The sequence below is a fragment of the Protopterus annectens genome, chromosome 1.part0, assembly GCF_019279795.1.
Source record: "Protopterus annectens isolate FY-2018-M chromosome 1.part0, PAN1.0, whole genome shotgun sequence".
NCBI classification, from domain to species: domain Eukaryota; kingdom Metazoa; phylum Chordata; order Ceratodontiformes; family Protopteridae; genus Protopterus; species Protopterus annectens.
The window spans coordinates 1,386,155,271-1,386,180,402 of NC_056725.1; the positions used below are offsets into that span (position 1 = coordinate 1,386,155,271).

A 25,132-nucleotide genomic window follows, 5' to 3' on the forward strand; every position below is an offset into this window, starting at 1 on the left:
CTTGGACACGTTTACTGCTGCTTATTTGTGCTTAGACCTGCTTACTTGTGCCTTATTCATTATGACACTAAATCTTCACATGTGCATTTCATGCAGTAGTCCCTGTTCACATTTAATTGTTATTCTGTAGGTTATACGGCAAAACAATGTCAAATTATGTTCATATACAGATTTCCTGTGGAAAATGATTTGTGCTGCAGTGGGACTCGAACCAGGAATGCCTGTTCGTTAGGCGGATGCTCTAACCACTCCACTATTGCTGTGCTGTTTCATTTGCATATATATTCCTTATTATCCTCTTCAGCCTTTTCAGCTGCTTTAACAGTATCTAGGTGTTGGGCAAACCCAAGCACCTACGGTTAGCTGTACTCGGGGTTTTATAAAAATTAAATAATTGGGTTTCTTCATTTTATTTGACTGTACTGTCGCTGTTGAACACATGGGGACTGTTGGTGGGGATATGCGGACACTTGTGAGCAGTCTCGCTCATTTATTTACACATTCTTCTGTTCTACTTTGCAGGGGCATGTTTATTCTGAGAGCTCTGCTCTCAGACACACCCCCTGCACTCATCCAAGCTCCGTGTAGCATTAGGAGTTCAGGCAGCGTGCCTTCATTAATATGTATGGCACGCTGCCATCCTCCTCTTAAACTGCCGCTTCCGTGCAGGACTAGATTAGTCCTGCGTGGAAGTTTAGTAAATCCGGGGGAGTAACTGTTGCAGTTACAGTATTTTGTAAACAACTTACAATATCTCAGCAACCACTCAAGTTGCACACATACTTTCAGCAGCATTTTATTCATGTAGCTGAGAGCTTTCGGTTGAGGCTAAGGAGTTTTGCATGTGTTACATGGTTGTTGAGATATTTAGAAAAATGTGAAAATGTATATATATACATATATATATATATATATATATATATATATATATATATATAAAATATATAAATTAATATCATAAAAACAACAGTTAATATCGATTTACCTAAACTAGACATAGGTCCATTATCAATGCAGTTGAGGTTGCTATTGTGTAAGTTTATAATGAAATCTTTTAAAACCTTGTACATAGTATGATTTTGGAATTATTGATGTAAATATGAACAAGCAATATTTGATGCCTAGAGGCATCAGTAGGAGTTAACTGCAGATGCACCTGGAGGTGTCACTTGGATGTAATGAGTACTTGAGTTTTTTTGTCATTTTTAATTACATTTTAATGACCTTTCTCAGAAGTATGTCAGTCATGCTTACTGTGTAGCTATGTAGCTTGTTTGTTCTGTTAAAATTTTAAAAAAAGATACGTTAAACTAATATTCAGATCTTTACATAACACTGGACTCTTTATGGGAAGTAGCTAGTGAGCGTAAACCAAAAGAAAGAAGAGCTGCTAATTTAATCAAGATGGAGGTACAGAGGGTTAGTGGAAGCCAGTAAAGGACAGATAGGTTTTTGACTGCATTACCTGAAGTGTTCTTTCTTCAAAGCAAGTGTGTTTTAAAATATACTCTGGTGTACCACCGTCTGCTTTTCTTCTTTCTTATTGCATTATTCACTAGGGTATATGTCTAACTTCTGATGCCCTGCTAGAAAACACTGCCTGGACTTTGCGGCCCATAATCCATCACTCCCAAGACAAGCTCTCACTGTTGCACAGCATACATCATTTTCTGTAAATCCAAGTTGTTAATGTGTGGATATCTGTCTCTCTCTTCAAAATTCAGAAAACAACTGATGTGTTTACTGTTTAAAAAAATCACAGATTCATGTATTTGACTTTAAAAGATAACCTTAGTGGTGTGCATTCTGCACGGAGGAATAACTGACCTACTGTTAAAAATCCCCAATCTGCTAATTAGTTGAATTAAACTATAAAATTACCCATACATAAATAATTGGTGTAAACCACCAAATTAGTCATTTAAAACCCCACCCTGTATCTACGTTTATCATTCTACCTTTGCATAGTCTGCCTGTATGTTGTAAATGCTACAAGTATAATCTGCCTGTTTAAACAGTTCACTAAACAGTGCTGCAACCATTGCCAGTTACCTCTGCCACTCACACAGTGTGGGGGTTCTGCAGACTGTACTTACCTTATTGTCTCACACAACAGATTGTTTTTTGGGTGCATTCACATCTCCTCCTGAGTCCTAAAAAGAACAAATTGCTACTGTTCACTGTTCACTCCCAGCTCTCTTTCCCCCAAAAAAACTAAATGTAACAGTCTATCATCTGTATTTCACACCAAACTACTAGGTGTGATTATAGATGATAATATGAAATTTGAATTTCATTTTCACAAGCCATGAAAAGATTCACCAAAGACTAGGCTGTCTCTGTCGAGCAAAACTTTACCTCACTGATACAGCCAGGCACAGTATAGCTACATTTTATCTGCTCCTCACCCTACTGTATCCATCTAGCATATTTACTCATCTTAATTCTTCACTATCAAACTACAATACTGCATTAAAGTGGTAAAATGTCCAACCCACCAGTAATATAAATCCAGCCACAGCCTCTCTCTCTCTAAAACAGTTAATTGGCTCAAAATTAATAATTCCTTACTCTGCTCAGCTAGTTACAACCTTCAGACTATTGCACAACCCTAAACAATTTCCACTCCTTAGTATCATTATCCAGGCCTATGTTCCAAAGAGGCTCCTGTATTCCACTGACAAATCCTTACTCTCCATAACTAAACCAAAACAATGCAGGGTACTCCCTGTATTCTCACTGCATTCCTAATAACTGGAATACTATCACACACCAATAAAGAATACTCTGCAGTTTGAAAAACTTTAAATACCAGCTGAAGCAACACCTGACAGACAAGTGTCTCCTTACCTTAACCATGCGTGGTTAGAATGATGCCAGTGTGGCTATAGTAATATTGCCATTTCATGACACCTAACTTCCCTACTATATGAAACTTAGTTTCACTCATTTCACTGTATACCCTCCTCTCTTATCTCATCTAGTACATCCTCTTTACATGTCTTCTCTACATCTGTTTCTCATGTACTTTTAGATCTCTTTCCTTAAATGCCTTATTTTCCTGACTTTTCACAGCTCTGTTTTATTTCAATGTTTAATGCAAAATCTGGCATTCTACTTATATTGCTGAAATTCTACTGTATATACTTTATTGTGTTATTGTGGGGAAAAAAACTAAACTGTGTATTCCAGTAAAATATAGCTAGCTATACTATATGATTTCATATAAAACGTAACTGTCAATTGTCAATGAAATTGTATTATTGTACTGTAGTATATTTTAGCATATCTGTATAATGGAGCTTTTCTCCCCAGGCCTCCTCTGGAAAGGGTCACAACCCATTTGGACTTTCCTAGTAAACCAATGCCAGTAAATACTACTGTAAGGCTCAATTCACCCACAACTTCAACCCTAGAAAATTCTGGTACGCTATCAACAATGTCCTACACCCAGGTAAACCCACCACACCTAACCCCTATCCAAACAATACCCCTCAAGAAACCACCGTTCTACTAAACTTTCACTTCATTGAATCTATTCCCAAATTAATTCCCACAGACCAAGACAAAAATCTTCTACCCATGTATCCCAGCACTACCAATACCTCCCCTTTTTCTCTAAACCCCATTCAAACTGCACACATAAAATCTCTTCTACTTAAACTAAAACCATGCTCCTCTTCTGCAGATAACCTCCCTCCCCTCTTTCTTAAGCTCGCAGCTCAATCAATAGCCTACCTAGTCTCTGTACTCATAAATAGGTCAATCCAAGAATCTACTGTCCCTGAAATTTGGAATTCTTTTTACACCATACCATTACACAAAGGAAGAAACTCCACAGATCTGTCAAACTGTCGACTCATAACCATTCTCTCACCTCTCTCTAAAATTCTTGAAAAATGCATTCACAAACAGCTCCTTAACTGTCTTCTGGACAACAACCTTCTGACCCCTGCTCAACATGGCTTTAGGCCAAACTGTAGCACAACCACAGCCATTCTGTCTTTTACTCATAGTGTCGTAGAGGCCAGAGATAAAAACCTACTTGTGCCATGTCTTTTTCTTGACCTCTCAAAAGCATTTAATACAGTCTCATAACTAGCTGATCTCAAGCTCTCCCCCTCTGCTATTCTCTGGTTCTCCAACTACCTTTCAAACAGGCTACAGTCAGTCAGATGGCTTTCTACATACTCCCCTTTCTTACCTACCCAGACTTGTGTCTCCAGGACTCTATCCTAGAACCTCTTCCTTTCAGTATCTTCACCAACAACCTCCACTCTTCTAGGAGAACCTCTTCCCTGATGTAATATGCAGATGGTTCTACCCTTATCAGCTGCTGTGATGACATCTCTCACCTCCACTTTATCCCTCAAAACTCATTTCCCAGCATCGAACAATGACTGGCTGACAGCCAGCTCATCCTTAACCCCAAAAAACAAACTCTTCCTATTTCTCCCTAAATCTCTTTCTCACCATTAAACCACCTTCACCATCTCATCATGTGACACCACCCTAATTAAAGCCAATTTTCACACTAAACTGCTGGGTATTATAATTGATGACCAATTAAAATGTGACCTCCATATACAAAACTGTATTAAAAAGACAAATAAAAAAATGGGTCTACTCTACAGAAACAAAAAATTCCTAGCTTCTAACTCCAAACCCGCTCTGGCACAGGCTTTCCTCCTACCCTGTCTTTTGTACACCTCTCCTGTACTCACATTTCTAAAGTCCACCTTATTAACCCTAGCTCGGTTTGCTAGTAATCAACCATACAAGTCCCATCACTGCCTTGCTCTAAAACTACTTGAATGGCTTGAGTACCCCCAACTTCTTCTCCTTTCCCAGCTACAGTTCACCCACACCTTACAAATCAAAACCCTCAGCCTGTCCTTCCCTCTGTTCACTCATGTCCCACTACACCCCCTCACAAACACTACGTAGTTCTGAACGCAACATTGTTAATGTTTATAAAACCAACAAAAACATTGGCAAACTTCTTTATAAAAGCATATTGTTGTACACCTGGAACATTCTCCCACCAAATATTTAAAACATCAACTGTACGAACCACTTCAAAACTGAAATTAAAAATTACCTGCTCAATTCCAGCTCCTGCCTATGCCAAAACCCTACTTAAACCTCCTCCCCCCACACCTCCTTAAACCTCTCTACTCTTTATGTTAGTGCCTTCTACCACTTATACTGTCTATTAGTAGTAGCACTTTTTTGTTTACTATCTAAACTCTGTAATGTTGCTCTCTCAGCATCTAATTTTGTTTATACTTGCCAACTATCCCTCTGTTACTGTTAACCTATGCAATGATATCAGTGAACAATTTTCTTGCTTTTTGAATGTATCAATTTGTAATTTTCTTGCTTTTTGAGTGTATGATTTAACTTTTCAATGTTCTTGTTTTTTGAATGTATGCATGTTAGTTATGTGTTTTTTTTTCTGGAGCGATTCTTCTCGGGTCTCCACAGAACACAGGCCTTTTTGGATCAGCTGGACTAACCTGGTTAACAAATGACAAATAAGTAAATAAAAATACATTTTGGACAGCTTGTACCTACCTTACAGTCATCAGTTCTTTTTTTCCAGACGTTTTCTAATCTCAATTCCTGACCTCTCAATACTGCATTTCAAGCAGTTTTGAGGGGCTAGGTCTTCAGTGTAAGAACTCTTTGTAAAAGTATGGCACAGACCAAATGTTATTTTGAGTTACTAGATACTGCCCAGGGTCTTAGTCCTCTGGAGGGGAGGTAGAAGCATTCCAGTGAATATCAAGCTGGCTGAGTTGATGGTGGTTGGGGGGTGAAGGAGATTTGTTGAGTAGTGGGTGGGGGGTGGAGAAGCATACTGTGTATATGATATGGTGGTACAGGAGCAAAATGAGGGTGCATGTTTTCTGCTGAAGGAGACAACTACAGTAGGTCAATGAGGAGAATAGGAGACACTGCAAAAGCAGTATGTAGCTAGTTTGGATAAATTTCATTAAATGTGAGATCAAATTGGAATACCTGGTTGCAGCAGATAGAATAAATATGAAAAAAAATGCATGAAATACAGGCTGGGGATCAAGGCTGTTGAACACTTCATAAGTCAAAACCAGAAGAGGGGTGGATGCACAGCAGTCATGAGAGGAAGGAGCAGTAAGAAGTAGGGAGAAAGCCGCAAGGTAAGCCTGGTAAGGAGACCCGTCAGTGTGAATAAGAAAATGAGGGCATTGGTGCAGTTCAGAAGGAAATATAGACAGGAGTAGGCCCAAAAATGAGACAAAAAAAAACGGTGATGATAATTGCATAAAGCTGTGTATGTGATGTATGTTGGTAACTATGAACATGTTAACATAGTTTATCTTTTAAATAAATGTATGTTTGCCTGTGTCTTAAGTGTTGAGGTCAGTGTAGTTAGAACTTATAACATTATTATCTCAATCAGGTCTGTCACACACCTTTATATTTTCAGACCATTACTAAAAGACTTCCTCTCTGCCTCCTGGCTTTGTCCGTGCTCATTACCTGGGACATAGCTCTCTAACACCTTTCATCACTTTTATTATACACTTTTTTGATTGGATAGTTTAGCAGGTTCCTGTTTCTCTGCCTTAATTAGCCAGAGTTTAAACCAGTTTGCTCAAAGCTACAGTGAGTTAGGCCTTCTGCCATTGCTCTGCTGTGAGACTGGAAAATAGAAGTGCTTATTTTCAGCTGTTTTCTGCACTTCTGATTTACTAAAACATTTGCTGCATATCTGTTTAAACTGTGCAACTGTTTTTTAGACTTAGTGAATTCAGTCCTTACCTCTATTCTGATCTTTATCTCCTTTTTGTTTGTCTGTTCTGTTCTTTCTACTTGTTGCTGTACTTGAAAAACACTAGTATAGAGTTGAATATCTATTACTGTTTGTGACCTTTGGAGCTTGTAGTGAAATCTTTTGTCTAGGGAGGCCTAGCTGTTTCTTCGTGGGAGGGGGAATTCAGTCTGGTCTGATCTAGCTAAAGCCATTACTGCAAGGCTGTGTTTTTGTTTCTTTTGATTGGATAATTTGCCTGGTTCCTGTTTCTTTGCCTTAATTAGCCAGTGTTTAAACCAGTTTGTACTTGTTTGCTTAAAGCTGCAGTGAGTTAGGCCTTCTGCCATTGCTCTGCTGTGAGACTGAAAAAGATGAGCGCTTATTTTCAACTGTTTTCTGCACTTCTGATTTGCTAAAACATTTGCTGCATATCTGTTTAAACTGTGCAACTGTTTTTTAGACTTAGTGAATTCAGTCCTTACCTCTGTTCTTCTGATCTTGTTTATAACACCCACCCGCCCAGCTGCAGTTGTGGTATTAAAGCTTGGTGACTTTGAGTTGCCTGCCTCTAGTATAAATTTTACTGAAATTGGACACTCCTTCCAGTTCCATTACATCAGGTCATTCTACTGTGTACAGTAAAATAAGTTGTGATGGCCCACCCCTTTAGCTTCTCAACCTTGAATTGTCTTCTGTCTCCTCACTTTCTACTAAAAAAATGTGCCTCTTCCTACTTCATTTTGCTGCTTGTGCTTAGGAGTTCAGCTGCATTTAGTTTGTCACATTTATTACTGCTTGTCGGTAGCCTTATTAAACTGATGACAGTATTCTACTGAGTTGCTGCTTTATTTGAGTTGTTTTTTACTGTTGTGATTGTGAGCTAATTTATCACATTTGCACAGTTTTAAAGCACTTTACTGATTAACTATATTTCATTCCTATCTACTGCAATTAATTGCTGTTTCACTGCATTTTACTGCATTTCGTTACTGTTTACTGCATTTTTCCATACTGTGAATTCTGTTCTTTGTCTGTAAGTGGTTAATCTGTGCTTCTTTGTGAGCTTTTTACTGTGTTTTTAACCTTAAATTAAGTAGCATAGTCTAGATACAGGTTTGCTGCATCCAGAGCTGCAGCTGCATGGATTTTAACCCTTTTTGAGGTATTCCTTCTACAAATTATCCCTTAGTAGCACTTGTGTGATCACTTAATAGTACTACTGTTAGACCTTCCACCCTTTACGCTGTTAGCTCTCTCTAGCCTCTCTCCCTCAGTTTCTGACAAATATGAATGGACAGTTTCCTACATTTTCTTCTGCCAGCCTGGTTGATATGGGCATCCTGAGACAGTGTAGCAACTGCTTCATGTACACAGACAACCCTCTACTACTGCCACATAGGAACACAATTTGTGAGAGATGCAATTACATTAGGCACCTAGAGTCATTGCTCCCTCCCCCCAAAAGCCAGTATATCTGGCACTGAGAAGTTGTCAACACAAACACCACCCACACCTACACAACACCCCCCACATACGCATAGGTTCTCAACAAAAACATACCCAAACAACAGACCTCCGAGGTAAAAATAGACACAAACTGTACTGCCCACCACACCACACACCACATATAGTCCACACACCTGTGTCTCACAGCCATTAATGCCAAAATATAAACCCAGCATATTATTCATAGGAGACTCCATTGTGAGACACACAGATGTGCCCTAAAGAGGTTGGATAAGGAAAAAGTCACAGTTAGTTTGTCAGGTGCCAGAATCTGCCATATCACCCATGCACGCAAGTCTCTCAACAGGGACTGTTATGACTATGTCATATTCCATGTTGGCGTGAATGACTTGAGATGTACCTCCTTGGACTATATCAAGAGAGACATGATCAAACTCACTGAGTATGTGCACCAGGCAAGTATGTTCCTAGCCTTAAGCAGCATTCTACCATCACCCAGAACGATGCCTCAATACAAACAGAAAATGATTGACTTTAAAAAATTGGCTTAGTTTCTGGTGTCATTCCAAGGGGATCCAGTAACTGACAGCCTGGGATGACATGACTGACAAACCATGATGCTTTGCCAGAGATGGCCTGCATCTGTCTCACCTGGACTTCAGGCTCCTGGCAAAGGCTCTTGCCTCCCCGTAGTACCTTTTTTAGGCAATGCCTTGAGGTCAAACAAAACTACCAACATGAAAATTTCATCAACATGTAAATTAAAGGTCATACTGATAAACGCTAGCAGTCTAAACATGAAACTGCACTCATTGCAAGCATTATTAACCCTGGAAGATGCTGACATTTGTGCAGTCACAGAAACCTGGTTCAAAGCTACGGAGAGCACCCGAGCCATACCAGGTTACTCATCCTGTCATATAGTCACACCCCAAACCGTGGGCAGCAAAGCAAAGGGAGGTGGAGTTGCAATATATATAAAAGACATACACACCTCTAGGCTGGTCAAACAGTATGATACATAGGAAACACTGCAGGTGCAGTTAACAATTGACAAGACCCCTATTCAAATCATAGCTATCTATAGGCCTCCAGCTTTGACTCAAGATGACCACTCAATCTATCTGGACCTCTTCAAATCTGTCAAGATTCAACCCTTTACCCTTATCATGGGTGACTTTAACTGTCCAACCATAGATTGGAAGAAATACTCATGCCAAAATACAAATGCCCAGCGATTCCTTGATTTCGTCATTGCAGATGCCTTGGACCAGTTGGTCAACACCCCCACAAGAGGTTAAAATATCTTGGACTTGGTATTAACCAACATGAGTATCCACTGCAGCATCCTAACAGTGTCATTATCCCTGGTAAGATCCGACCACAAAGCGGTCACTTTCAAAGTCACCATCTCCCCCAACCCCCCCCCCCCCCAGCTAGGGTCAAACAAAAAAAAATTCTAAAGCTGATTACAACCTCATGAGGGAAGGTATAAACAGCTTCACAACCCCTTCACCCCTTCATAGGAACTGGCACATATGTCCAAACCTACACCAAAGTACTATATGAACATTTATATAGCTGCATGGAATCAGGAATACTTGAAAGGACGAAATCATCTTCCTCAAGTAAGAGTAAACCTGTCTGGTGGACATCTGCAATAAATAAACTCTATGATAAAAGAAAAAGTTGCTGTCCAGGACCAAGAAGGAGCAGGTGTCTAATTGGAAGCAATCTCTTCCTAGCCTGAACAAGCAAATAAGAGCACTAGTGAAATCCTCCAAAGCAAACTTTGAGTCCAAACTGGCCACATCTACTAAAGATAGTCATAAGGGCTTCTTCACCTGTGTCCGCAGTCTCATTGGAAGAACCCAGATCAGCTCAGAACTGGTGGTCAAGGACACCACATACACAAACTCTGTAGACATAGCCAACTTGCTGGCAGACAAGTTCAGTGAAAACTTCACTCCTCTGTCCCCCCATCAGTAAATCAGAACATCCCCAGTACCTGCCCCCTCCCCTTATCTCTAGGGAGCAAGTCATCAATGCCCTCTCAAAGGCAAAAAATACAGCCTTCATGGGACTCGATAACATCCCAGGTTGCATCTTACATGAACTCAGGCAGGAACTTGCAGCACCATTAGGCACCCTATTCAACCAAAGCCTAAGTACCAGCTTCATACTAGCCAAGTGGAGGACAGCCACTGTCATCCCTTTGCACAAAGGTGGAGCATCCACATATCCAGGAAGTTATAGATCCATCAGCCTAACTAGCCTGATCTGCAAGGTCATGGATTGGATTATCATAGACTTCATTAACAAGGACAATGGCAACCTCCAAACATTCAATCCCACACAGTTTGGTTTAGTCAGGGTGAGGTCATGCCTGTTAAATTTGGTCTACTTCTTTGAGACAGTCACCAAAGCCATGGACGAGGGAAAGATGGTGCACACCACCTACCTTCACCTGGCCAAAGCCTTCGATACTATTCCCCACTCAGGTATAATAAATAAACTCTCTCAACTAGGCATCAATCCATATGTTATCAGATGGGTAGCAAACTGGCTCACTGATAGAACCCACCTAGTCAAAATAGATGACTACAAGGTGGGTGCTGTGATCAATTCCCCTAGTGATGTGGACGTCCTCCAAGCAGGTCTCACCCAAACAAATGACTGGTGCCAGAAACATGGCCTCAAACTGAATGTCAAAAAATGCATCATCATCCCCTTTGGGGAGAGGGACGTCCCCACAAATTATTACATTAGTAAGGTCCTAATTGCGCAATTACCTCAGGGTTCAGTCCTGGGACCGCTCTTGTTTGGCATCTACTTCTCTGAAGTACAGGCCAACACTAAGGGACTCTGGCTAACAAAGTTTGCAGATGACTGCAAACTGGGAGCCATTATTGAATCCTCATATGATGTGAAAACTCTACAAAAGGGCCTTACAGAAACAGATGCTTGGTGCCAGAGCCATGGGCTCAAGCTCAATGCCAAGAAATGTATAGTTATCCCCTTTGGGAAAAAACATGTACCTGTGAATTACCATGTAGGTGGCAGTACACTAAACACCGAAAGTGTGATAAGAGACTTAGGGACACAGGTGGAAAATGGTCTCACCTTCGATAACCACATTGCCACAACAGTCAGGGAATCCTTCTATGTGGCACACCTCATCACTAAGGGCTTTTCATCCAGAAAAAAGGAGGTCATTGTCCCACTATACTCATCCCTCATTAGACCCATTATAGAATACAACGCCCCGTTTGGTATGTACCTCTCAAGACATCTGCAACAATTGGAAAGGCTGCAGAAATACCTCACTAAAAGAATCACAGGCCTAAAGCAGATGCCCTATGCTGACCGCCTTAAAAAACTCCAGCTACACTCTGTCACATATTGTCTACTCAGAGGCGATCTCTGCTTAACATACAAGGCCGTGTCAAACCCAGAGCTGTTGGACATGCTACACTTAAAGAAATCCCAATCCCTCAGAGCCACACGCTCCAGGGATCTAAACCTTGTCATCACAATAAACAAAACATGCTGGAGGGATAGGTTCTTGACCCAGAGACTCCCCAGACTCTGGAATAGATTACCCATACATGTCAAGCAGAGTGCCTCTTTGGCCCTCTTCAAAAGGAACCTTGACAATTAAATGGGAGAAAGGAAATTCACCCCGGGCATCATGTCAGTCGCCCTGCTAGACAGGGGTCCAGGGAAGTAAATAGTGTGGGATGAAATAGCCAGGGAATTGTTATGGCTAGGCTTGTATATGCCCTAGGGCTGATAGCCTAGTACCAACATATGAACCTATGAACCTATCAGTTATGAGGGACTTGGGCACCCAGGTTAATAGCAAACTGGCTTTTGACCACCGTATTGCCTCCATTGTACAGAAAGCTTTCTACATGACCCACCTCATTAGTAAGGGTATCTCATCCAGGGATAAGGTGGTCATAACATCCTTGTATTCTTTCTGTATAAGACCCATTATTGAGAACAATGCCCCTTTCAGCATGTACCTCTCAAAGCACATGCAGCAGCTGGAGAGACCACAGAGGTTCCTCACCAGGAGAATCCATGGCCTCAAACATCTACCCTACACAGGTAGGCTAAAGGCTCTGTCCCTCTACTCAGTCTCCTACAGACTCCTCATAGGTGACCTCTGTCTGGCATACAAAGCAATCTCAGACCCCACCTTGATGGGACTGCGGTATATCTGCAAGTCGAGCTCCATTCGGGAAACCCACACACGAGACCTCAACCTGGTCTGTGACATCAGTAGGACTTGTTGGCAGGATAGATTTGTATCCCAGAGACTCCCCCTTTTGTGGAATAGACTCACGCTCCAAGTCAAGCAGAATAACTCATTAACCATTTTTAAGCGCAACCTGGATAACTGGATGGGAAACAGAAAATACACCCTTGGGATTCTAACTGTGTCCCTAATGGACAGTGGCATAGGATGCTGACTTGTTGGAACATGGGCTAAATACTTGGCTAGGCTTGTAATGGCCTCAGGGCCAATAGCCTAGTAACTTCATAGGACCCTGTGATCCCCTTAAAGCACTAAATCACTTAACCTGCTAAATCCCCTTCTAATCTTCTTCTTCTTTCGGCTTTTTTCCAGTTAGGGGTTGCCACAGCGGATGACCTGTCTGCTCATGAGTGGCAGTGGAGTTTTTTACGGTGTCGAGTTGCCAGCCCAGCACCCAACCTTCTGCGGAAGACACAAACACACACGCACTCACGTCTAGGGCCAATTTAGAGTATCCGATCCACCTACAGCATGTCTTTGGGATGTGGGAGGAAACCGGAGCACCTCGGGGAAACCCACGTGACCACAGGGAGGACATGCAGACTCCGCACAGAAGGCACCCCAGCTGAGGATCGAACTGGAGAACCTCTTGCTGTGAGGTGGCAACATTAACCACTGCACCACCACGGCCGCCCACTTAATCCTATTCTAATACCTTACTTTATTGTACTTCTTAAAGTACTATACCTACTTCTAATTAGCACAACCAAATTACCATTCCATCACTATTTCTCTGTTAACACTCAGACTTGCTTATCTTCTCTAATACCTCACTGTACAGTATTTCTTACTACTACCTATTTTACATGCCAGTCTTTTATCTATAAAGTGTCAGTATGAGTATTGTAAATGTAATGTTTGTGAATGTCAATATAAATTTTATTATACTGACTATTATGTTTTTATATATATATATATATATATATATATATATATATATATATATATATATGTTTATATATATATATATATATATATATATATATATATATATATATATATATTCTGAAACTGCATTATACATAAAATGCGTTACTGTAAATATTGACTGCATTAAATTTGATACATTGGAGTTTTTCTCCACAGACCTCCACTGAAAAAGGGCACCTGTGCCCATTCAGACTTTCCTGGTAAACAAATGTCAGTAAGCAAATAAGTAAGTGATAATTCAGTTGTTTTGTCTTTCGGCTTTTCCCGATTAGGGGTCGCCACAGCGGAACTCCGGTCCCCTAATGATTGGCAGTAGATTTTTACGTGCCGAGTTGCCAGCTCTGACGTACAACCTTCAATGAAAGGAGTTAAAATTGTTGTGACAGATTTTATAAGTTATTAAAAAGGTAAACAGATGCCCAAAATTGAAAACAAAAATATTTTTGTAAAACAAATCCCTAATGAATTTTAAGAGATTTTATATAAGGGATTGTGCTATTATGCTATTTTTAAATGTAGCTGAATGACCTTGATGCCTCCCTTATTGTGGGTTTTGTCACTAATTTTTGAAAACTATTATTTATTTTGAGTTTGTTTTGAAAGTTGACATTAATCGAGTAGTCTCTTACTTTCAAGAAATTTAAATTGCAGTGTTTCATAATGTAGAACTGTCAGATGTTAGATGAAGGTGCTAAATTTAAACTGAAATTCTTTGCTTTGCTAAGCAAATGCATTGTCTGTATTACTGTACTTATTACTTAATTGCTTAGTCTTTTTGTGTTCTGAGTTCATCTTACAATCCAGTAGTTACATGTCTCAACACTGTTAATGGGACAGACACACACACACACACACACACACACACACACACACACACACACACACACACACTTATCTGCAGAACTGTGTCTGTATTTTGAGGTAGGTTGAAAACACCTGAGTAATGTTTCATAAAGCTGTAAGTGCCATGTACTGGAAACAAAGAGGCTGGCAGTTGGAATATGAAAAAACAAAACAATGTTAACTTCTAAAAATTGTTTAAAGGAAAACTCCACCCTAGAACTAAAAAACTGTTTTTTTTCACTCTGTCTTTGTTTCCTGACCTATTTTAACACCTCAGAATCATTCTAAGTGCTTTATTTGTAATTTTTGCCTATTTTCGACAACATGGCTACCAATGGGGCTTGATGTATCAAAGTGATTTTGTACTCCCTCAGCCCTTTCTCTTTCCCATAATACTTTGTATGACTCATGCCAGACATAAGGAAGTAACTTTGAATTCCCATGCCATTGACATAAAATGGATTTGGGAGGGTCACTGTTATTTTCTTTACCTTCTGTAAAAGGACTGCTTCTTTTCTGTCTCTAATCACCCTTATTTATGTTTGGCGCAGACCCTGTTTTACATTATACTTAGAAGTTATCCAGCTACAGACAGAAAAGTAACAAAATAGCAGGTCTTTGTTCAATATTTTATTTTATAGTTCAAGAGAAATTGAGAGTCTCCTCCCCCATACTACTGCAGAGGTGTTAAAACTGTCACTGCACTGAGACACCCTTGCAGAATCAATTCTTCAGACTACAAAAGAAAACCCTGAACAAAGGCCTGCAATTTTATTACTTTTCTGGCTGTAGCTACATAATTTCTGAGTATAGTGTAAAACAAGGTCTGAGACAAACATAAATGAGGGTGATTAAAGACAGAAAAGAAGCAGTCCTTTTACAGAAGGTAAAGAAAATAACAGTGACCCTCCCAAATCACATTATGTCAATGGCATGGGAATTCAAAGTTACTTCCTTATGTCTGGCATGAGTCATACAAAGTATTATAGGAAAGAGAAAGGGTTGAGGGAGTACAAGATCACATTGATACATCAAGCTCCATTGGTAGCCATGTTGTGGAAAACAGGCTAACATTACAAATAAAGCACCTAGAGTGATTTTGAGGTGTTAAAATAGGGCAGGAAACAAAGCTAAGAGTGAAAAAACATTTTTTTTAGTTCTAGGGTGGAACTTTCCTTTAAATACTTCTGAGGCACTGCATCTCACTGAAGTCGATTTAAGTAGCCAGACAGTAATTGGAGGAATAAGTCTGATTTGTTGTTATTTTTTGACAGGTCTCAGTAGTTGATGAACTTAAAACCTGGTGCATATCAAAATTTCAGAACTTGGAGTCCAAACTTTCAGGGAATCTGCAGCATAAGTCAACCCCCACAGCCACAGAAACTGCATTCATAGTACAAGATTCAGAAAGACTCCAGAAAAGTGAAGATTCAGAGTTGTTTCCACTGGGGCCACAGCCGGTCAGCTCACATCATTGTCACTTCGATTTGCAAAGTGGCATTGCTGAAGATTTGGCAACAACTAAAGTGCAGAGTTCTGAAGAAGGTTCCACAAAAATGTATTTTGTTGTTAAGCAAGACAGCCTGAAAGGTATGTGACCACTGTAATAGTGTCAGTGTGGTAGAGTTTAAACTTTAATAGTGTTACATTTCATTATAACAGTATTACAGGACTGCTGATAAAAATAAAAAAAAATCCCTTCATTTCATTTAGTGTCAGCTGGTATGTGCTGCACATAAATTCTATCTGTCAGTTGGTTTTAAACAAAACTAAAATAATTCTTTCACCCCATGTAGTGATGTTGGGTAAAACTTTTATCTGTCAATAACTTAGCTGTTGAATGCTGTGCTGATAAAACAGTAATATTGCCATTTAAGCAGTAAACAGTGTGCTTTAATGAATGAGTTGGCAGCATTAGAAAATGACCAAGAGGAATGAGGTAGCCCACATGTCTAGCCTACTCGGCTTTGAGGAACATTATGGGACTCACAATACTTTGTGTGAGAGGAGAGTATCCATGATCATTGAGAAAAAAAAGAGGTGACATTTTGAGCCAGTAAGCTAGTGAGGCAGGTGCACATCCATTAATTCCAGGGGAGCTTATGATGCAAAGCCACTGGCTAGTTGGATCATGCTACTCCCTGCAAAGGCAACTGTAGCTCAGGTCCATCCTTGTCTCCATCAGTAGGGACACCAAAGGAAGAGAGTATTACCACAACACTCCTGGCATTTCTGTCTTGACAGCACATCATATAGGTGAGGTATGGAAGAGTAAAAGGCTGAAGGACTCAGGTTGGGGAATTCCAGTACAATAAAATATATCAAATCAAATAAATGAAACATACAACATAAGTAACTTTCTAAAAGAAATAGCTTCCTCCACAGATAATATCAAATAATATTAAAAATTGCATAAAATACTTGGTGACTTCAGTCTCAACCTATTTAGTCCCATCTCCAGTGACCTGAATTGTTTTCTAATATACAAAACAAGCTCCAAACGAAGCAAAACACTAGTAACCAAAAAACAAAAAACAAACCAACCCAAAACAGGCAGAGGAACTCCACTTTAATGACACGAGCAGAAAACAGCAAGTCCCATAAACTAAGCGCTTTCACCATTAAAATATGGCTTCCTCAGAGTTACATGGGATACAAACAAATTGGTTTAAATAGAGTGATGTAAGCAAAACCAACCAATCATTTCATGTGGTCACCTTGAATTCATTTTTTTTTAAACACACACAGTTAATAAAGGTAAATAAAACCTTCAGTTCTCTCCAGAAAATATAAAACAACACTTTTACAGCTTATATAACCATATGATTAAAAAACATATATCTTATATATGTGTAATAGATGTGTTATTGAACTGTCAAGAAATAAAATGCAGTTAATGAATTAATTTAAATACCCCTTGCTCTTTCTTTTAAAATGGGTAAAACTGCAATGTTGTCTTTCAAGCCTTGGGGGATGTGGCATCAAGCCTAATTTGCCAGTTTATCGCCATAATTTCTACTTTTAATTTATCATCCCCTCCCCTTTCACACGGTAGCACCTTGTCTATCACAAAAAAGATAAACTTGTTAATGTTAGTGCAGGTTATACTGTGCATGTATAGAGCATTGTGCTGATTTTTGGATTTGATTGCCCTCGTATGTTCTGCTATTCTATCCCTTAATCTATGTATAGTCTTGCCCACGTAGAAACTGTGGCAGCTCGTGCTTGTAGCAACATACACTAACATAGTAATGCTGCAGCTGCACCTTCCTGGGCAAGATAAAGTATGTTCAAATCCATGAATGGAAACGTCAGGGCCATCATTGATATATCTGCAAAACTTACTTGCTCCACACTTAAGCATTATAGACTTTTGTCGGCTCCGTTTAGAATCCTCAATAATATTTTTAATATTCATTCCTCTGCTATAAACAATCTTTGGCTTGTACCCTAAAATATTCTTACTGGTCTCATTGAGACCAATCTGCCAAGCATTGTTGATGGCTATCGATAGTGGTGCAGCACAGTGATTATATCTCAAAATCATAGCACTAACATTATTCATCTCCTTGTTTATAGTTTTCTTCACTATTTCAGAACACTTTTCTAATATAGTTCAACCTCACCCTAATAGACTCAACCTCAAAATCTCACCACTCCGTCCTAGATCTCATATTAAGTAACAACCCTTTTCTTATCTAAAACATCACCATCTTTTAATGACCATCCATATGTAAATGTACCCCCAAAGCTCATATCTTTCTGTAATAAGTCACAGAATAACAATAACAATGTTAAATCTACCCTTTTCTTAATTGACTGGTCACCAGATTTGAACTTCTTTGACCCTAACATTTTGCTATTAACCCATTTTTCCATTCTGAAATAAAAGCACATTTCAACACTCTAGGAAAATGCAACTGCTATATCTCTGGTCATATAACTTAACCTCTTCATTCCCTTAGTCCGTCTACATACCTTGCTCTGACTCTTGATTTTGATTGTGATTCTTTTTTGTAATGCATGTTGTTTTTTTTTTCCACTCACTCTGTGTATAATGTCATGTATTTGTTGTCTTTATTCCCTCAAACCAACTAAAATATTCACTTTGTATGTAATATAGGGTCTATATTATTTGAATGAAAGTTCAAAATATCAATCACTCTAAACAGCAAAAACGGCGGACATCGAATCCTGTATTGTGGGGGGGCTGTGCCCCCCCCACACACACACACAACCCCTGCTAATAATATATAGCAACTAACTCTGAGATTGCACTACAGTGAGGAAAGGGGAAATTTCCCGATCGTCACTGTACCGTGATCTCACAAAACACGCATCAATACCGTACATTTTCGCTGTTTACAGCAGTCAATATTTTGAACATTCGTTCAAATAATATAGACCCGTAATATATATATATATATATATATATTACATTCTGTCATTTACTCTGTATATAACGTCATCTACCTGTTGTTGTTTTTTCCCCTGGCTTGAGACTGAAACAGGTCAAGTGGGATCAGTGCTCTACTCCAGTTAAGAAATTCAAAATAAATAAATAACACTAACTGTAAAGAAAGCTGATACATGGCTATAGTTAAGATAGAGATATAAAACATTAAAAACACCTTATTTAGTTGAAGTGAATCCATGACATTTTCTCTCACCATCCAGGACAGCTTCTCTGTATCCTCCTCAAAGGGAAAGCAAGTGACCTACTGTGCAGAAAAATACTCACATCACTACAAAGTGTTTTGCTTGAAGAGTAAAAGAACATTATTGTCACTTTTTAAATTAAAATTACATATTTTTTCTTGGTTTTGTTTTGTACTTTAGAGGTACAGTTGGGTATATTCCAAAGGAAGACTGCATTGTACATAGAAATAGGGAAATGGTGTTACTTGTTTAGACTAAGTGAAGGCTGACATTTATCATGGATATCCTCTGAAGAAAGAGAGAGAGGTAGAGGGAGAGAGAGAGAGAGAGAGAGAGAGAGATAGAGATAGAACAGGCAAGAGGGGGCATATGCCCCCACGTGGAAAACCAAGTCATATATTTTTAAGTATTGCTGCCTATACCAAGTCAAAACTAGTAATGTATATCCAAGTCTGCTACATTTTTTTTCTGGAGCCTTCTGTTTTGCAGTTTAATTTTTCTCCCACCTTCTAGTTTGAAGAAACCTCCACCAAACTATTAAGGCCATTCTTGTCCAAAATTAATCAAGAACAGTTCAGAACTGACAGAGTACATGATATCTTTCCATATAATGCCCAAAGTCAGAGAACATTTGCTGCCACTGGCTCAGACTGTCACAATGCTTTTATGGGAGCTATGTTAAAGGCAGTTGTCTGACACAGTTGGCATTACATTTCCCATTGTACATTGTGCATGTGTCACAAATTTTTGCATTGGAGAAAAATGGGGGAATTGCAGTAGTACAGCTATCCGGTATACAGTTTTTGACTGAGGTGAACAACCAACTTAACTGAGTGGAAAACACTGGAATAGATAATGGCTATGTATTTAAAATGTGTGTATATTTTAAATAGATTGATATTTGGCTCAGTTTGTTAACTCACTGTCTTCAGTGAACCCTGAGAATCACATAAGCATTTGCTATGACTTTATTTTTTCATTTTGTCTGCCTTGGTTATGTGTTGTTGTAAGTAAATAGTAAGCTGTGCTGTTACTGCAGACATACCTTTTGTGTTTGCACAGCTGTGCTCTGAATACTACTGCAAACATACCTTTTGTGTTTGCACAGCTGGGCTCCGAATACTATCACTGACATATTGCAGTTGGGAAAATATCTTCTCACTGCATCAGTAGCCTTTAGGCTCTAACGGTTGTTTCCCTGCCTAAGAAGCAGCTGTCCAGGTTCACATACTTCTACCCCCTGCAACACCCACACATATACGGTCACACACACCTTCACTCTGACTAATGATTGACTAGCACCAGGAAGTCAGAGTGAAGATTTCTTCTTGCAACCTTAAAGAGAAGTATCTCTGGGGATTCACAGGAGCAGCAATCAGCTAAGAGCTTTGTTTCTGGCAGTAAGTCATTGCTGAGGAACCTCTTCACATAGAAATGGTTGTCGTTGTAAGAAAATATATTTATTTTTAATTTCTCACTAAAAGTGGTATTTAAGAAACTCAGTAGTTTTACAATATCAAAAATTTCTTGTCAAGTTATTTAGCTAATTAGGAGCTAATTTTGGCTAAATATATATTCTGTTTGTGTAGACTCAAGTTTGGTTCTAAAAGATTTATCTTGGGATGGGTGGGGATGTGTGTTTACAGTATAGTGCTTATGTTCTGTTTGTGACAACCTACATGCCATTTTTCTTCTTCTGTCAGCGTTTCTAACTTTCAAAAGGTATATTGTCAGGGAAATTGTGTGCTACTTGTGCTTTTACTTTGCAAATTGACTGGGACAAGAAGTGTGTGCGTAAGTCTGCTGCTCGTGTACCCTAGGTGACAACTTAACTTCTGACCGACTAACACCAGCAATGCTTACTGCTTTTGGCTTCTGTTCCTCAGCTAGAGAATGGAAACTTATGCTTTTCCTGCTGACTCTACTCTCGCTGGTCCTAGAAAGAAAAAAGCTCTTACAAAAGAGTCCTTGCCATTGTCACTGGCTCAGTCTGCTCCTCAGGTAATACTGGGTGAACCTGCAGTGGCCATTGGTTGTTCCTCAGACCACTCACTTACTTTTCCAGCTTCCTATGGTGTGGTGTACTCTTTCCAGCCACCATGAACTAGGGGTCATCCATGTCCTCTTCAGCTGTTCCATTGTCTGACATGTGCAACCTCTCTAGGGCTGGGAGACACCCTGGGAGATTCCTTGGTGGAGGAACCGAGGCAAGACCACCATTAGACTAGTCAGACATCCCTGCTTCAAATCAGTCTTCTTCTACAGGGACTCCTATGAAGAAAAAAAAGAGATTAAACATTGTTTATCTTAAGTCAAGAAAAAATTACAGTTAAGAAAGATGACTTTTTTACCTTAGCAATGCATACATTACAGGCTATGAATCCTGGTGTCCAGAAGCCATTACAGGTGAATATTCCCTGTAAAGAAATTCCTGAAGATACAGGGTCTGACTATTCTGATTGTGACAGAGATGGGGCTTCCTCTCCTATAGACTCAGAAGCCCAATTTTCTGACTGTTAAGAAAATTTTAATTATTTTCCTCAGGTGGAGGAATTTTCTGTTAATCAGACCATAGCCACAGCACATTTGGTATTTTTATGGTAAAAAACAGATGTTCCCTCTGAACTGAGGTGATATTTTATAAATGGGCATTCCTATTTCCACACCCATCCATCCTATACTGCCAGCGTTGGAGGATGGGTTGAATGCTGCCCATAATCATCCTGTTACCCAGTCGCCACTCCCTAGTAAAGTAGATAAGATGTATAAAGTACCTTAGACTAATAAATTGCTGCTAAGTCAGGCCCAGCTGTGATATCTACTGCATCTCCTGCTGTAAATGGATTGGTGTTTAACACCAAACCTGTACATGAGAACAAGGAAGGGAAGGTGTTGGACCATCTAGGTAAGAGAATGCTTTCCTCTTCCACTTTTGCTTTCAGAATTCTCAATTTTTAGGCCTGTATGTATAAGTTTATGCTTTGCTATGTGGACAGTCTGAGGGAACTTACTCCTTCACTTCCTATATAAAAAAGTTATTTTCCGAATCATACCAAATCTGCCTTGTCCCAAATGTCCAAACGTGCTTTAAAGACTGTGTATAATTGTGCAGATACTGTTTATAGGATCACTGTTACTGCTACAGTGTTAAGAAGTTATGCTTGAGAACATAACCAAAAGTCTGCTTATGAGGTAAAGTGTGAAGTTATAGATTCTGTGTTAGATAAGGAGTGTTTGGCTCATCTTCTACCTAGGTTCTCAAGCTATATAATGAAAAAGGGAATAAGATTTTCTTTGTCCCCGAATGCAAATCTTATAGCCCTCCCTATTTCACAAAACAGCCAAACAAGCAAAACTAGTAATTTTCTGGCAAACAATGTGCTAAAAAGAGAAGACCAGAGATAAATAACAAGAAGCAGGGGTAATTTCTGAAAACGGGATAGATTGGCATTTCAGAATGATGATGCCAGCATTCTATCCCCATTCCCTCTTGTCTGGACAGCAGCTCTATAAATCTGTCCCACAGACTGGTTCCCATGACCGTCCTTTGGCAAAAGATTGTCTCAGACTCGTGGGTGTTAAAATGGTGCTGGACAGTTAACAGCTGGCACTGGATACAAAAAACTGTTTTCAAGGGAATTCTTCCCCACCCTCTGAAGCAAACAGAGTATTTTCCTCAGGTTCTTCTGTCTTTACACCCATGGAGTCATAGAACCAGTACCTGTAAATCAAAGTGACAAAGATTTCTGTTCCAGAATGTTTCTGGTACCAAAGAAAAAACCTTTTGGAGACTACTACTAGAGCTTTAATTTCTAAATCATATTGGAAAGTACAAAAATTCAAAATGTTGACCTTGCGGAATCTCTTACCCCTTATTCCTCCCATGAGTTATTAACACTTTCCCATAGCCACAGGCTTCAGGAAGTACCTGAGGTTCTCTGTTTGTAGGCCACATTATCAGTTCTCTGCTTTACCCATTAAATTATCAACAGTTCCAAGAGTCTTCATGAAATGCCTAGTTCCAGTCATAGCTTATTACAGACTAAATGGCATTCACTTTTTTCCTTATTTTGGTGCCTTGCTTATCTTTGCAGAGTTTTTAGCCAGATGTCAAGAATCATTAACATGGATTATGTCTGTTCTGACCAGTATGGGCTTTTGCAGATAAATATTGCAAAATCCTCAGTGACTCTGTCTCACAAAATTGTGTTCTCGGTTGCCTTCTAGAACCTTCTCTTAAAAAGGCCTTTTTCACATACGAGAAGGTGGACTTTTTTTTACCTGGAGTCTTTCTTGGGTTTTTCCAGTTCAAAAGAATTTATCAGTATTCTAGGTTCATGACTGCCATGATTCCCCTAGCCAGGTTGCATGTAAGAAAGATGGCATGGTTTCTAAAAACATGGATCCAGCATTTACATCTTTGGAACATCACATTCCAGTTTTGGATTTTCTAAAAATGTAACTGCACTGGTGGAGATGACAAATTCAGTTGAAACCAGATCTTGCTTTCTCTCCTCAGACCCTAAACCAATCTCTCACCACAGAAGCCTCAGATTTTTCTTTTAGAGCAGTTTGCATGGGGTAAAGGTGCAAAACCTGTGGAGTCATTCAGACAGATGAAAGCACATTAGTGTAAAGGAGAAGTTGGTCATGATCCATACTTTAAAATTCCTCCATCACCTATGGTCACCAGGACCTCTACATGTAATTACAGACAGTGCCACAATCATGTGGTACATAACAAGCAGGGAGGTAGAAGGTTGTACCTTCTATACAGGCTGAATTTGATGTCTTGATAGTTGGCTTTTTTACTTTATTTAACCCTTCAAGCATTGTACATTCTGTCAGAGAAAAACAGTGTGACAGATAAGCAGAGCAGGACCAGAGCAAACACTCACAAATGGAATTTGAACAATGGGGTCTTCCAGGAACCGATTCAGATGTGGGGAATACCTCAAATGTATCTGTAGGCCTCCTTTCAAACAGACAACTGAAAAAATTTTGCACCAGGCTTCTTGCAAGCAGGTATGGAAATAGATGCATTTTCATTCCCATGGAATGGAATGTTCTTTTATACTTCTCCACCCTTTCCACTGATATCCAGGGTAAGTCTGAAAATTCAGAAAGGTTGCCCCAAAATCATTGTGATGACTTCCTTTTGGACCAGGCAACATTAGATGTTCTTCATGTTTCACTGATGCAGTCATTACATTTGGGTAATCTGCTGGCAGGTTGCCCTCAGTCGGCCTGAATTCCAAAGTCTTGGGTCCTGCGTCGGTTGCTGTCTTCTCTTCAATGATGTCAGGTCGTCAGAGCTATAAAACATGTAGCCAACACCATTTTCTTTAGTCTTTCTTGCCGCGCGGTGCCCGAAGCAGAAGCATTTCCCAAGTGCCAGTCGGCCGACTACTGAAATATTCAAGTTTGAGTTTCAGAACTGAAGTCTTCACTAAAGCTAAGTATCCCATTGGGGTAACTTTTTTCTTGCTTTTTACCAATGTCAGAAAAAGTTAATAATTGTATTACTTGTGGAAAGCAAATACCTCATAATGATTTCCATCTATACTGTATTCCTTGCCTAGGCCCTGATCACAACGTGCCTGGCTGTCGGTTTTGTGCTAGATTTAACCAACGCACTATTAAGCGTCGGTATATTTTTGCATCAAAGTATTTTGGAGACAGATTTAACTACCCAGAAATGTTATCTGATAATAAACCGACTACCGGACTACATAAAAAATGCAAAGAAAAGGACAGAGAAAGGCAGTCGAGATCCAAAACCGATGACGAAGCTTCTCCTAAGCCGTTCGCCGGTACTCAGTGAGGTGTTTTCGCAGCCCCTGATACCCGCTACCTTCGAGTCGCAGGCCTCTACCGACACCCATGTGGAGTCTGGCATGCCGCAAGATACTCAAGGTATTGGACCGATGGATATATCTCCCTCGGATGGGTCCGGAGCCGCTGAGCAGGCACCGGCTTCTGAGGGTGTATTCAGACCTCAATATTTGTATATCAAACCGACGAAAGCTGCAAAACCAAAGACAAAAGCAACTTCTAAAACTAAAAAACCGACGTATGAGCCATGTGCACAGGCCTCTATGCCTAAAAAA

At 39.7% G+C, this 25,132-nt stretch overlaps 1 protein-coding gene across 7 annotated transcripts in view; it reads left to right on the forward strand.

The window, feature by feature from the left end:
- ANKRD6 (ankyrin repeat domain 6) overlaps positions 1-25,132 on the forward strand; it is a 1,808,044-nt gene that overhangs the window by 1,753,355 nt on the left and 29,557 nt on the right. For all 7 annotated transcript variants that reach the window (XM_044067116.1, XM_044067125.1, XM_044067156.1 and 4 more), the window contains one exon: positions 15,638-15,953. In XM_044067116.1, coding sequence (XP_043923051.1) covers positions 15,638-15,953 — 316 coding nt within the window. The remainder of the gene's footprint in view (positions 1-15,637; positions 15,954-25,132) is intronic.